The 15,650-nt window shown below is 43.5% G+C and overlaps 1 protein-coding gene across 1 annotated transcript in view; it reads left to right on the forward strand.

Moving 5' to 3' along the window:
- Nucleotides 1-11,573, forward strand: part of csmd2 (CUB and Sushi multiple domains 2) — a 1,720,603-nt gene extending 1,709,030 nt beyond the window's left edge. The window contains exons 69-70 of the mRNA XM_080211135.1: nt 3,745-3,883; nt 11,414-11,573. Coding sequence (XP_080067261.1) covers nt 3,745-3,883; nt 11,414-11,573 — 299 coding nt within the window. The remainder of the gene's footprint in view (nt 1-3,744; nt 3,884-11,413) is intronic.
- The last annotated feature ends 4,077 nt before the right edge of the window (nt 11,574-15,650 follow it).

Here is a 15,650-nt window from a genome sequence, read left to right on the forward strand (position 1 = left end):
AGTTTGCACGTTCTCCCTGTGTCTGTGTGGGGGTTTTGTCTAGGCACTACAGTTTCCTCTCTCATTCTGAAAGACATGCTAGTCAGGTGCATTGACCCGAAAAGGTGCTGGAATGTGACGACAAGGGGAATTTCGCAGTAACTTCATTGCAGTGTTAATATAAGCCTTACTTATGACCAATAAATTAACTTTCAAGATTTTTTCTTTAACCTGGACGTGAAAGTATTGGCCCTTAAATTTTATGGCAGTTCTCCCAGTCTCCCAACACAACTTTGTCAGAAGACTGGTAGAAACCCTAAGGGAAGGTCAAAGCTGTCTGTTTCAACCCTTTCTGTCCTTCCTCTGCTAGTTTTACCAGTCTCCCGCTAGAGACACAATATAGATCACAAGTAAGCCAAGGAATTTTGAGGCCAGGATGGGTTATTTTCTGACTTCTCATTCTGACAGGGATTCCTACTGCCTGGAATTTGTTGGAAATACAAGAGATGCACTGTAGTAATGTTTGGACCATTCTTTTTAAATGGTTAGCAAATTACCCGTAACACATGCCCAGATATTTGATTTGCACTCCCCCCACACCCCAGACTCCCCAAAGGGAAATGTTCCCCACAAAGGACTCAAAGTCGGGAAAAGAAACCCCAATGGTATTGAATTAAATAGAGAATTCTTCACAGCCACGAGGGAAAGTGAACTGACAGCTCTAATACCATGTTACTTGAAAGGAAACTTTGAAAGTTGGGCAGACTGCACTTCCGTATTGTAATGCTGCAGAGTTCGAAGTGGACAAGTGTCCCACAGTGTAATCCTGTAGCATCAGTTTCAAACCCCAACGGATTAAATTCTTTTGGCTTTCCTGACAAGCCATTTCTAATCGTGGTTAACAAGAAGTCCGCTTGCTAATTAAGTAACCCGAGTGAGAAAATTGGAACCTCAAAGCAGATTTACCGGGTAGTGGCCTGTGAGATTCCAGGAGATCTTACTGCTGGAAATTCCTTGGCGATCGTGATTGGTGCGTCCAGCTACTCTGGCTGCTAAGTTTTTAACTTATTCCAGCAAAACTATCTGTACAGGGAGCAGATTAATTTCAGTTAGCTGAGGCTCTCAGTTAGTGGCAATTTTGCTTATGGGTCAAGTTATTGGGACAAGTCACACGCTTCAACGCACCAGGCTAGACTGACACTGCAATGAAATACTGAAGGAGTGCTGCACAATCAGATGTACCACCGATTGGATGAGATTTCAACTGAGACTTCATCTGTCCTCTCAGGTGGATGTCAAAAGTCCCATGGTATTATTCTTAAAAAAAAAGCCAAGGAGTTATCCCTGATCTCATACAGTCAGAGAGGTTTATAGCATGGAAACAGGCTCTTTAGCCCAACTTGTCCATGCTACCCTTTTTTTTTTAACCACTGAGCTAGTCCCAATTGTCCATGTTTGGCCCAAATCCCTCTGTACCCATCTAACCCATGTTCAAATGCTTTTTAGAATAGACAAAGTTGTACCCACCTCTACTACTATATCTGATAGCTTCTTCCAGACCTCACCACCCTCGGTTTGAAAAAAAAATTATCAGCACATCCTGGCCATGCTGGTAATAAATAGCATCCTGTGCTGGTGAGATTGATTTTTTTTATTATTTATTCATTGGACACAGGCATTGCTGGCTGGCCAGCATTTATTGCCTATCCCTAGCTGCCTTTGAGAAGATAGTGGTGAGCTGCTTTCTTGAGCAACTGATACAACTGAGTAGCTTGCTGAACCACCTCAGAGGGCAGTTGAGAGTCAACCACATTGCTGTTGCTCTGTAGTCACATGTAGGCCAGACCAGGTAAGTATGGCAGATTTCCTTCCCTAAAAGACATTAGTAAACCAGGTGGGTTTTTCCAACAATCGACCGTTGTTTCATGGTCATCAGTAGATTCTTAATTCCAGATATTTTTAGTTGAAATCAAATTTCACCACCTGCAGTGGTGGGATTTGAACCCGGGTCCCCAGAACATTAACTGAGTTTCTGGATGAATAGTCTAACCATTATACAATTAGGCCATCTCCCACCCCCTGCATCCTTAACAACTATCACAAGATTAAAAAGAGTACTTCTGCTTCGAAAGACATGCCTTAACTTTCGGTGCTGAGTTTAATGAGTAAATGCAGCAAATTCCAAGAAATAATAAACTAAGGAGCTAAGGGTGTGATGTGGAATGAGGCAACTCGGGCAGCATGTTCTGGATACTCATATTTAAGAAGTCTCACAACACCAGGTTAAAGTCCAACAGGTTTATTTGGTAGTAAACACCAGTAGCTTTCCAGGTTTGCCCCTTTGTCAAGTGAATGGGACTCCTGATCACAAACAGAGCACATAAAGGTACACACAATTTACAGAATACTGATTAGAATGTGAGTCTTTTCAGCTAATCAAGTCTTAAAGGTGCAGATAAGGTGAGTGGAGATCGCGTTAAGCATAGATTAAAGAGATGTGTAATGTCTCCAAACAGGACAGTAAGTGAGATTTTGCAAGCCCAGGCAAGCCATGGGGGTTACAGATAGTGTGACATGAACCCAAGATGCCGGTTGAGGCCGTCCTCGTGTGCAGAACTTGGCTATCAGTTTCTGCTCAGCAACTTATGTTGTGAAGGCCGCCTTGGAGAACGCTTACCCGAAGATTAGAGGCCAAATGCCTTTGACCACTGAAATGTTCGCCAACAGGAAGAGAACAGTCTTGCCTAGTGATTGTCGAATGAGTTCATTCATCCATTGTCATAGCATCTGCATGGTCTCCCTAATGTACCATGCCGTGGGACATCCTTTCCTACAGTGTATTAGGTCGACAACATTGGCAGAGTTGCAAGAGTATGTGCCGTGTACCTGGTGGATGGTGTTCTCATGTGAGATGATGGCATCCATGTCACTGATCCGACGTGTCTTGCAGAGATTGCTGTGGCAGGGTTGTGTGGTGTTATGGTCACTGTTCTCCTAAAGGCTGAGTGGTTTGCTGCGGACATTTGTCTGTCTGAGGTTGTGCAGTTGTTTGAAGGCAAGAAGTGGGAGTGTGGGGTCAGCAGATAGCCATCATGACTGCTCACATTTCACAGCCCATCTGTATCTTGCCTGAATTTGTTGCACAATTTATGCATAAATAACAGTGAGTGCCATCAGCTTTACTGTAATTTTAACAGCAAGTTCTTGCCAAGTGCAAAATGTACTGCAGCAATACACTGACAATTTTAAGAGTGGAAGCTTCAGCACTTTCTATGAAATGCCCCTTATTAGCACTTAGAATATGTTCACAAGATCCTCCCTTGTAATCTGCATTGGGTGTGGTAAATGGGGCTGAATTAATTCCACTGTAGATGCCAGAATCATCTCAAAGTAAGCAGCTTCTGACCTGACCTTTCGGGAGGGTGGACACTGCAGAAAATTTTACTTACGATGCTTGCGACCTGGAGATTTATCAGGTAATCATGGAATATGAGCTTCAGCAATAATAAGGGGATTTGTCAGATGTGCCATTCTGTAGTATTTATGAGAAGTTTTATTATCACTGAGACTGGGATATTACTCCAATAAACTCCAAAGAATATAAACATATATCAGGCGGAGAAGTTGTGTTGCTGCTCATGGAAAGCTGGGTTTACTGAGGGATGTTACTCTTATTAAGTTCCTTTCACACCTATTTTTATGCCTTTTGAAGTTGCTTTCTTAGACCTGTTCCTGAACATATTAATTATTTTATGTCTTATTCAGATCTGCACATGCTCGAAGCTGGCACGGACTCCATAGGGCACCACCTTAGCACCAGCAGTAGCTCAGTGGCCGTTGCCATCCTTGTGCCTTTCTTTGCCCTGATAACAGCAGGATTCATATTGTATCTCTACAAACACAGGTAAGTCAGTGCTGGACAGGTAGATTTGACCAGGTTTGTCCTGACTTGAAGACAGCTGGTCCAATGGACCTCTGTGGGAACTCCACGTTCACAGTGAGAGAATTTATAACTTGTCATTGAATGATCTTATTTTGGGTTTGATCTGATTTATTATTGTCACATGTATTGGTATACAGTGAAAAAGTGTTGTTTCTTGCATGCTATACAGACAAAGCACACTGTTCATAGAGAAGGAAAGAAGAGAGTGCAGAATGTAGTGTTACAGTCATGGGTAGGGTGTAGAGAAAGGTCAGAGCCAGACGGACGGTTGGTGAATGGGCAGCTGAGGTTCTGTTTAATGTTACTGAAGTCAGACAGTTTGCACAGTGGAGTCAGCAGATAGCCATCTTCCAGTGGCTGTGCTGACTCGCATGCAGTTGACACAAGCAGACGGCGACAGTATGGAGACTGCTTGGATACAGGGCATGAGCCATGCATGACTAAGGGCATTGTTAAGGACAAGACTGATGGCAGATGCTGAGGTATTCCAAATCTCTGAAAGGAAACTTAAAATTTCCCTCAACTGTATTTTTGCAATTTGACATAATGTCAGGAAAAGTTTGAAATCCAGAGCCTGATGCCCCAAATGTTTTTTGAAGATTTGAAAAAAGAATTATAAAGTAATATAAACAACAATAGAATAAACTAGAAGTACACTTAAGTAAGACAATGACTATACATAGTATCACGAAGTTTGCACAGTTCGAAACAATCTTTACTTAACTACCCTCAGAAATAATTCTCCCCAAGTGTCCCATAACACAGGGCACAGTAGTTAGCAATGCTGCCTCACAGCCCCAGGGAAGTGGGTTCATTTCCAGCCTTGGATGACTGTTGTGGAGTTTGCATGTTCTCCTGTGTCTGTGTGGGTTTCCTCTGGGTATTCTGGCTTCCTCCCACACTTCAAAGATTGAAACTAGAAGCAGGAGTAGGCCAAGGTTTCAAGGATGACCCTTTGTCAGGGAATGAAATGTGGTTGCCTCTCTTTGAATAGAGAGCCTGAGTGACTTCCCTTACTCAACAGTGGGTGACAGACTGTGGCATGTTCATAGAATCATTGAATCCTTACAGTGCAGAAGGAGGCCATTCAGCCCAATGAGGCTGCACTAATAACAATCCCACCCAGGCTCTACCCCCTGGGGAAGCACAGTGGTTAGCACTGCTGCCTCTCAGCACCTCTCAGATCTGGCTTTGATCCCTGGCTTGGGTCACTGTCTGTTTGGGGTCTGCATCTTCTCTCTGTTTCTTCATGGGTTTCCGCCAGGTGCCCTGGTTTCCTCCCACAGTCCAAAAGATGTACAGGTTAGGGGCATTGACCATGCCAGATTCTCCTTCAGTGTACCCGAACAGGCACTGGAATGTGGCGACTCCGGGATTTTCTCAGTAACTTCATTGCACTGTTAGTGTAAGCCTACATGAGACTAATACATAAACTTTATTTTAATTGTAACCCCTCGTGTTTACCCTGCTAATCTCCCCTTGCTAAGGGGCAATTTAGCATGGCCAGTCAGCCTAACTTGTACATCTTTGGACTTTGGGAGGAAACTGGAGCATGTGGGGGAAACCTAGGCAGACCACAGGACGAACATGCAAACTCTACACAGACAGTGACCAAAGGTTGGAATTGGACCTGGGTCAGTGTGTTTGATTTTCTTTCCTTTTCCTTCTGTAATGATTAGATTCTCTCCTCTCCCACATGTTGATTTTTCTTTCAGTGTTTCCCCATTGCTGCTGAAATATCATGGATCAGTTCTGAGCAGATGTTTTGGGCCAAAATCAAACCTTAGCGATACCCTTCAAACGGTCATTAGCAGGCAGAAACCCTGTCACACGCTGTTTGTACATTGAAATGAGTTAACGCTCTTCACTTCAAGGAGCAATTATAACAGCATGTGCAAAATTTAGCGTCTGCTGCATTAGCTGTGTGCTGCTCCAAGGGCTACACTTTAGTGCACAGTTCGTTGATATGCTGGCTCTGATGCACAGATTGATTTTCTGATTCAGAAATAATTTCAATTGCAAGCAGGCATGATGGAAATTGACAGCCAATTCCATCCCAGGTAGATGTTGGCTAGTTCACATCACAGGTTTTTTTTTAAGTATGCTTTTCTTATTCAGGCAGCCTGATGTGATAAAATTTTCCAAAATGGTCTCTTTAGTCTCCCACCTTCAGATTCCCACTTGTCAACACAACTTCAGCCAGTTTTCATAGTAACACTGACGGTGGTAAAACGGATGATCTAAACTTCTTGGTAATCTTTTAATGGTGGAAAATATTGTTCACTGCAGTTAATTTGTGCAATCTCGTCCAGTCGAATCCATTATTGAAATAATGCGATACCCTGCCATATCCAGCTGGTGCAACACAAAATATGTCATCAGGGAGTCTAATCTGTAGTTCCTTAAGGTTTTTTTCAATAATGTCACAAGTAGCTTACATTAACACTGCGGTGAAGTTACTGTGAAAATCCCCGAGTCACCACACACTGGTGCTTGTTCTCGTACACTGAGGGAGAATTTAGCATGGCCAGTGTACCTAACCAGCATGTTATTTGGCCTGTGGGAGGAAACCAGAGCACTGGAGGAAACCCACGCAGACACAGGGAGAATGTGCACAGACAGTCACTCCAGCTGGGAATCGAACCCGTGTCCCTGGCGATGTGCAAACCACTTCAGAGCTAATCCTTCAGAAATGAAGTAGCATTAAAGACTACAGAAGGATCCACAACTCCTATATCGTCAAATCCCTTGGAGATGAGAGCAAAAATCCTGCTGTTTGGTATAAAAAGTCACTTTGGAGGATTGTATTCACTGATTGTAAAGTTCCCTATCCCATCCACACCCATTCCTTTTCGTTCACACAATCTAATGAACATAAACCCAAATGATTAAATGGTTGCGTTGCAGACAGATCCTCTTTGGGTAGCTATTTCATGTTTGAGAAAATAATTGAAATCTGTTTTACATGCAAATTAATTTAAGGATATCGATAAACCTATCTGCACGAAACTCCGGTGTTTGTCATATTAAAATGATTTGCAGAGATAGAATAATCTGCATACAAACACAATTCTGTCCATTAAATTTCACAAATATTCCATCATTTGTTGTTGTTTGTAACTACCTGTCATTCCGTTGGCTGTGGAATAGCTGCTCCATGAAGATATATGGGAAACTATAGCTTGGCCACCACAGTGTTTGGATGAACAGCATTGAGAACGTATTTTTAACAAGAAACTGATACCGTGGAGGACGGGTACAGAGTCTCAAAACCAGTACCCACAGGGTTGAGTCCGTACCAGATTTGGGATCCTGCTGGCTTTTGGAGAAAAGCAATGAAAACCATAATAATTCATTTCATAGGAGGCACTTGAAGGGGATGATATTCCCACCTCACTGTGCCTGGCACGGATCGCACCGATCCGAGAAAATAGCATGTGGGGCCTCAAAAATCATTTTGGCTCCCAGAAAGGGTACGAGGCCACTTAGCATGAGAATGACTGGATTTTAATCGCATGGGGAAGGTCAGCATGTGATCATTCCACTGCTCCCCCCCCGCCCAATACACCACTGAATGTTCCCACTTCTCTGGCAGGAGGTCACGCCACTGTGAATCGCTACTGGCCACCACTAGTGGAGACCTGGCACAGTGGTCACCACCAGGAATCTCAGAGACTATTGAAGCCCTTTGGTAGGTGGGGCATGGCTGAACTGTGCCCATGTGCTGACTTCCCAGTGGTGCCACTTGGGCATCACCAATGTGCCAGTGGCAGTATCAAGGGGCTGGGGCCTGAATGGCAGCCATGAGAGGAGGTGGTGGGGGTGGCGCGGGGGGGAGATCATGCCAGGGATTATGAGTGGGGGTGGTATGTTGGGGGTCATGATAGGGGGACCAATCGGGAGGGCCCCAGTGCTGGCGACCCAGGTTAGGGAGAGGGTGTGGGAACATGGCTGCCAATGAAATGGGGGTGTTTGCCATGTCTGGGCAGGGGCAGGGGGGAGTGTTTCCCAATGCGCCGTATGATCGAAGTGCCCTTGTGAAATGGCTCTGAAGCCGGACCGATCGATATGTTTGCCGCCCACCCCCTCCCAACTGCACTCCGAAAAAGTGACTGAGTGACCGAGCGTGGGACGATTGCGATGCGGAGCACGCCTAAGAGACCAGCACGAACCGTTCCATTATTCTCGGCGTTATAACACTTAGGCAGGAATTTTCTGGCCGTTCACACCAGTGGAATTTTCCGGTCCCACTGGCAGTGAACGAAGATTTGGCTGAGCGCCAAATTCTCCACCCTGACTTGCAGCGGCAGTGAGACATGAACAGCCAGAAAATTTTGACCTGGGCAGGGGGGAATTTTTCTGAAATCAACTTTCATTTTTTTTGTTTGAAAGAATAATACAAAATAGTGAAGAAATATTGTCTGAATTTTTAAAAAAGTGACAAGGCGGATCCGTGTTGGCGAGGTCAAGGGTCACTCTACCACTCAGCAAGGGAAAGGACCAGAGCGTGAAGCCAATATCTAGTCTGGTGCATCTCTGCACCAGTGCAGTGCTTCACTGAGTGGCCCAATGTCTTACTTTCCTCATGTAGCAATAATTTATATTATGTATGGCAGCTTGCAAAAAAAAGTCTGATTTTTGGGCAACTTTGAGTTTTGTACAGCCAGATTTGAAACACCGTACCTGTTAAGACTTGTATGTATTTTGGGGTAGAGTGGTTGGGTGGGGAAGTGGGGAGGAGGTGGGGGGAGTGAGGATGCGGACTGATGATAATTGTGCTTTAAGACTCTGCATTCAGGCATCTCGCCAGAGATATAGCTCTTTACTTTACAGCAATGTCCATCCGAACGCAGCCATGCTCTCAGGTTGAGATGGAGATGTAAAGTTATGTACTGGCCCTGTAGATCCAAACTTGTTCTGATACCCCCAGATGGAACCGGATTTTTGAAAAGCAGAATAGTGCATAACGTGGCTGAAGGGGACCCAGGAATGGGGAGCTGGGACAAATGTAAATACCTCCGTCAACTTGTAAGCATTTATAGTTGCGAAAAAAAATCTCTGCACAACGCAATGTATTTTGTACGGCGACAAACTAATGGGATTACATCTGTCGAGCTGCTCGGTTGCAAGCCAGTGCAAATGTGCAGGATCCTTTCACTTGCCCAAATAAGACAGCCAAATTAAAGCACAAAACTTGGTATAAACAGGGTAATAAAAGATTTATTAGTTTTAATGGTTCTTTGAATCCACTGGCTCATTCTCACTGCATACAGTCAAAGATGATTTAAATTCATTTGTGTTCCATATTTCAGAGGGTGGATACCTTATTCAACACATCATTTTCTTTTCCCCTTGGAGAGTCTATTGAACAATTAGAAAATGCATCTGAATCCACAGAACGCATTTGGAAGGGCAAAAGAGTTACACGTCGGAGCAGAGAGACCTGGATGTATACATGCATAAGTTATTAAAGGTGGCAGGACAGGGGGAGAGTGTAGTTGGTAAAATATGCAGCACGCTAGGCTTTACTAACAGGGGCATATAATACAAAATTGAGGAGGTTATGTTGAACTTGTTTAAGATACTAGTTTGGCTGCAGGTGGAGTACTGTTTCTGGGTGCCACAGACTGAGAAAAATGTGAAGGCATGGGAGAGAATGCAGAAAAGATTCTGGCAGAGCTGAGGGGCGACCTATCCACTCTTGCTGGAATTTTACCAGCAGTGGGATAAGTTGTTAAGTGGTCCACTATTTGAGGCCCTTAAGTGGCCAATTAATGACCACTTTTTGTCTTCCTTCTGTTGTCGCTGGTATTTTACCAGCAATGGGAGGTGTTCACACCATGTCACGCCGCTGCCAGGAATACCCTCGCATTCTGTTATTTTCTTCTTTTCTGAAAACCCTGTCGGCAACAGAGAGATTTCCCATCCCCCTCTGCTTGAACCCAGTTGGGCTCCTCATTGCAGTGTCCCCAACCCCACCCTCAACAGGGCCTGCCAGGGACTGGAAAGTAACTGGCTCGTAACTCTTGGAGACAGCCTATAACATGGGGGTGAAAAAACAATCCTAAAGAGTTGACTGTCCTGTTGATAGTAAAATCCAGTCCAAAATGGATTTCCCTGCCAGTGAAGGTGGAGTCACCCTCGAATCGTCAGCTGGTAGATGTTACCATTGCCATTTGCCTTTTGTGTAAAATCCCTGCCATAATGTGGTACCAGAATCGCACATAGGCCGCTCGAGTAAGGTGGCTGGTCCTGTTCTCTCTTCCAAAAATTGCATTTTTCTGACAGTATGACAACTTCTGTGGAGATTTTAGCTTTGGTGCTGGCTTACCAGATTTACTGAATTCACTTCTTCATTTACAGCTTGCCCTGTTGGGACTTCAACTTCATATCTTAATTTCTAGTCTGGTTATCATGCCTACCAGGTATAACTGTGTGTCTCACCTCACCCAACATCCCAAAATCTGTGCATATTGAGACAAAATTCTACTACCATGAGGGGGGCACAGCTTGAGGATGAGGGATAGACAATTCAGAGGGGATTTGAGAAAAAGAAGTTTCATTCAGAGGCTGGTGGGGATCTGGAATGCACTGCCTGGGTAGGTTGTGGAAGCTGGAAACTTTACAACCTTTATCAAGTATTTGGATGAGCATTGAAATATTATAACACTCAAGGATCTGGGACAAGTGCTAGAAAATGGGATTAACGTGAATTTAGTGCAGTTATTGCCATGAAGACTTGATGGGCTGAAGGGCCTTTTCTGCTCTGTAGAACTCAATAGGAGCGTATTTTCCCATTCCACCTGCCACGGGAATCATAGCGGGTGTGGGGTGGACCATAGAAATGTTGAATGAACTCAGGTGAGATTTTCCGGTTTCGGGGTGAGTGTGGCCAGAAAATCTCACCTAACGATTCCTACTGGCTGAAGAGCAAAATTGGACATTCATTTAATTGGACTGACTCTGCTGTTAGTGACTGTCTGAGGAGTGAAAGTCATCTGTATGTAGAGGGCTGAATGTTGTATTAGTTCAATTCTACTGATCTATATTTGATTTATATCTATTTACATGTAGCGGTATAGAATGTGCTCAAAAATTACTTGGAACAAAACTTCTGACTATGAGGAGCTGAACCTCATTTAAACATGGGATACAAGGATGATGGGAATTATACACCACGGGAACAGTCTTAGTGCTTTTGACTAATAGTCAATGAGAATCAATAGGAATTGGCTCAACCCACAATTAGGATAATTTGACATTCTGGTTGTGTGACAAGCTCAGTTGGGTCTCTATATTTAACAGAAATTCAGTAAAATTCTGATTGATTCACTGATAAGCTAAGTTCTGTACCTGAAGGGATTCTGTCCATTGGGAGTGAGTGGACAGTGCTTCTAGCTGGAACTGACTTGTCTGCATGAAGGGATAGTGGTTTACTTTAACTCTGGAAAAAAAATTGACTGATTTGATTGTGTTCTGAATTTCTTTCAGGAAAAGGCCAAAAGTACCATTCAATGGCTTTGCAGGCCATGAAAATACAAATGGTCGAGCGACTTTTGAAAACCCCATGTATGATCGAAATGTCCAACCATCTGACATTGTGGCCAATGAGATTGAGGTGACAGTGAGCACTGTGTGCACAGCAGTATAGCACTTTCTCTTTATAAAACATTGGTGAGTAATTCAAGCAGAATATGACGCACGGCTGGTTTATTTCAACATCACTAATTTACCTTGCCTTTGTATTCTTACTGACAAGTGTTCCCCACTATCTATTGAGTAACATTGTGTATCCTTTCACAACTGTTGCACTGACGCAGGATACAGTGGGCTCCAGGGTACCAAAATGTGGGGGCTTTGCATCCACAATTACTCACACAGGATGAGTTCCTGATTCCATTTTTACAATTACAGAAGTTGCAAGCGGATCCTGCGTAGATCTTCAAATGCAGAGTTGAGCAAGTGGTATTAGCCGAGGCTAATGCTGCGTGCATTGTGTTTGCTGTCTGAGTAACATTGCTGCTACTTAGAAATGCTATGTTGCACATAACAGGCGTAGGCTATTTGATCCTTTTGCTTGTTCTGCGTTTACCTAAATTATGGCTGACCTGAATCTTAACTCCATCTTCTTTCCTTGCATCCCAAGCCCTTAAAATGCTCGCCTAACAATCAGCACCAACAGGTTTCCAAATATCCAATGTGCCCATATGTGAAAAATCAATCAGCATCGCTGGATAGCCTACCTTAGTTTTAATGTTACGTCACAATGGTGGGATTTTCTGACCAGCAAGCCGCCCCCACCAGAATATTTTCTGTTAGTGGAGGTGGGACTCGTTATCTTGCTATTGGCTGCTGGCAGGATGTTCTGCGATGTCTACGGCATTTTTCTTGGCTTGACCGTCCTGTCACCAGGGAACCCACGGTGAGGAGGTGTGGGGGGAGTTGGGGATAAAGTGTCAGCGTGGATTGAGGATTGGCTATCTAACAGGAAGCAGAGAGTTGGAATAAATGGGTGCTTTTCTGGTTGGCAGTTGGTGACTAGTGGCGTGCTGCAGGGATCGGTGCTGGGGCCTCAACTGTTTACCATATACATAGACGATCCTGGAGGAAAGGACTGAGCGTAGAGTAACAAAGTTTGCTGATGACACGAAGATGAGTGGGAAAGCAAATTGCGTGGAGGACACAGAAAGTCTGCAGAGAGATTTGGACAGACTGAGTGAGTGGGCGAGGATCTGGCATATGGAGTATAATGTTGCCAAGTGTGAGGTTATCCACTTTGGAAGGAATAATAGTAAAATGGAATATTATTTAAACGGTGAAAAATTACAGCATGCTACTTTGTAGAGGGACCTGGGGGTCCTTGTGCATGAATATCAAAAACTCAGTCTGCAGGTGCAGCAGGTGATCAAGAAGGCAAATGGAATGTTGGCCTTTATAGCGAGAGGGATGGAATATAAAAGCAGGGAGGTCTTGCTGCAATTGTACAAGGTAGTGGTGAGACTTCAACTCGAGTACTGTGTGCAATTTTGGTCCCCTTATTTGCGAAAGGATATATTGGCCTTGGAGGGAGAACAGACAAGGTTCACCAGGTTGATACCCGAGATGAAGGGGGTTAGATTATGAGGAGAGATTGAGTAGATTGGGCCTGTACTCGTTGGAATTTAAAAGGCTGAGGGGTGATCTTATTAGAGACATATAAGATAATGAAGGGGCTAGATAGGGTAGAGGCAGAGAGATTCTTTCCACTTAGAAAGGAAACAAGAACTAGAGGACGTAGCCTCAAAGTAAGGGGGGAGGGGGGGCACAGTTTAGAACAGAGTTGTGGAGGAACTTCTTCTCTCAGAGGTTAGTGAATGTCTGGAATTCTCTGCCCATTGAAGCAGTGGAGGCTACCTCGTTGAATATGTTTAATTCACAGGTAGATAGATTTCTGATTGATAAGGGAATTAAGGGTTATGGGGAGCAGGTGGGTAAGCGGAATTGAACCATTTTCAGATCAGCCATGATCTTATTGAATGGCGGGGCAGGCTCGAGGGGCTAGAGGGCCTACTCCTGCTCCTATTTCTTAAGTTCTTATGAGAAGGGTGGAGTTAGCAGAAGATCCCGTCAGTGGAAAGGGCAGGAAAATCCCACCCCTTATTCTGGATTTCCCCACCAGAGGATATTGTCTCTATCTCAGTGGCGCCTTGAAAATAAATTTTATATTGCAATCTGATAGAATTCTGTTGGTTAGTACAATCAATATAAGAATCTGCACTTCCTCATTGCTTGCCATGATTATAACAGTGGCATGAATTTTCCTTGATTAAGTTGTAATCTTGTATTTAATGAGATTATGTTGGCTATACAATGCAGTAATTATCTATTGGGCAATCAAGATTGGGACTGTCTATGGTCAGACCCAGAGAGCCTATAAAAATAATTGTTTTACGAAGAAATGTCTGTGCATTCAATGTTTTGCTATTTTACTAGACCAGATACAGAATAACTCTTCTTTCCCACTCTGTTTCATTGTGATGTTTTTCAAATGTAGGACATATTCCTGCTTGTGTCTCATCCCATTCAGTCCCTGCTGCAAGTACCCAAATATCCCCCCACAAATTTGTACCCACCCGTTAACGCTTGCATATAGTGTTCTTGCTGATGAATTGCACGAGTTCCATTCAGCACGTGTAGGATTTCCCAACAAGGATGCCACATTAATGTCAGAATTTTCCCATTTTTAGTGTTGCTCATTGATCCAGCACCTTCATATTATCAAATAAGTTTGAATAGGTATTGGAGCTCTTTAAAAGAACAAAGGGATTTTTTATTTCTGCTCTCAACAACAATTCTGGAAATGATACAGCTTGTTTCTGATGCACCATAAACATGGTGAATGCTTGAATTGGCACACGATCAATGAAGGTGATCAGACAGCACCACACCCAGCATCATGCCAACATGAGAGGTGATCTTATAGAGGTCCATAAAATAAAGAGGGGCACAGATGAGTAGATAGTCAATATCTTTTCCCAAAGGAAGGGGCGTCTAAATCTAGAGGGCATAGGTTTAAGATGAGAGGGAAGAGATACAAAAGTGTCCAAAGGGGCAGTTTTTTTACACATTGAGTAGTGAGTGTCTGGAACAAGTTGCCAGATGCAAGGTACAATTTTGTCTCTGAAGAAAACATTTACGTGGGTAAGATGGGTATAGAGGGATGTGGGCCAAATATGGGCAATTGGGATTAGCTTAGTAATTAAAAGCTGGGCGGCATGGGCAATTTGGGTAGAAGGGCCTGTTTCCATGCTGGTAACCTCTATGTGTCTAATTAAATCATGGTATGATTTGCAAGCAGAAGAGGTTTAGGAAAATCTTTTTACAATGCCATGCTCTTTGGCTGATGTCAATACTGTTTCATTTGAACTTTAGTGAAGTTATGGATTGGTTTAATCTGGGTGCAGGTAATTCTATAAGATTCTGAGCTTGCATTGCCCTGACTGCAGATATGACCCCCTAAATAAATGATCGCCTTATTCATAACCTCCGACATCCAAAATTCAAAGGTATTTATTAAGAATTTAAGATAGAAACAAATAAATACTGGAAATACTTAAAGTTTGGCAACATCTATGAAGAGAGTAACAGAGTTAACGGTTCATGCCTGTGATGGACTTGAGACTGAACTCTATCTCTCTCTCTCTCTATCTCTCTATCTCTCTCTCTATCTCTTTCTCTCTCCACAGGTGCTGCCAGACCTGCTGAGTTTTCCAGCATTTTCTGTTTCTATTTCAGACTTGCAGCATCCGTGGCATTTTGCTTTCATTTCTTTTATGAAGTGTCTGTTGGCTTTATGAACTTTCTTCAATTTATTTGTTCTCTCTCTAAACAGAATGCTGAAGTCCAGAATCACCTCATCAGATTCTACTTGACTGCTTTACTTCAAAGATGTAGTGACTGTGGAGAAGCTACTAGGGGTGCTGCCTTTTATATTACTTCTGTTATGAAGGGCTAGGGGATGAGTGGCAGAGGCCAGATAGTGTGTCCAGAAATCACGACAGCTGGAAACCATTTCCTTACTGTGGTGACCAAGCGAGTACATAAGTGATGATGGACTGAACACCTCCACTGAGCTCTAGCCTTCAACATTCGGTGACTCTAAGTAAACATCTCCAGTCTAGATGGTGTTTCTGGCAAAGGACAAATAAAACAATAAGGCCCATCCTCTAGCAAGGATCTAAAGTTTAGA

Source organism: Carcharhinus amblyrhynchos, chromosome 24 (assembly GCF_965287045.1).
Source record: "Carcharhinus amblyrhynchos chromosome 24, sCarAmb.v2.hapA, whole genome shotgun sequence".
In the NCBI taxonomy this organism is placed as follows: domain Eukaryota; kingdom Metazoa; phylum Chordata; class Chondrichthyes; order Carcharhiniformes; family Carcharhinidae; genus Carcharhinus; species Carcharhinus amblyrhynchos.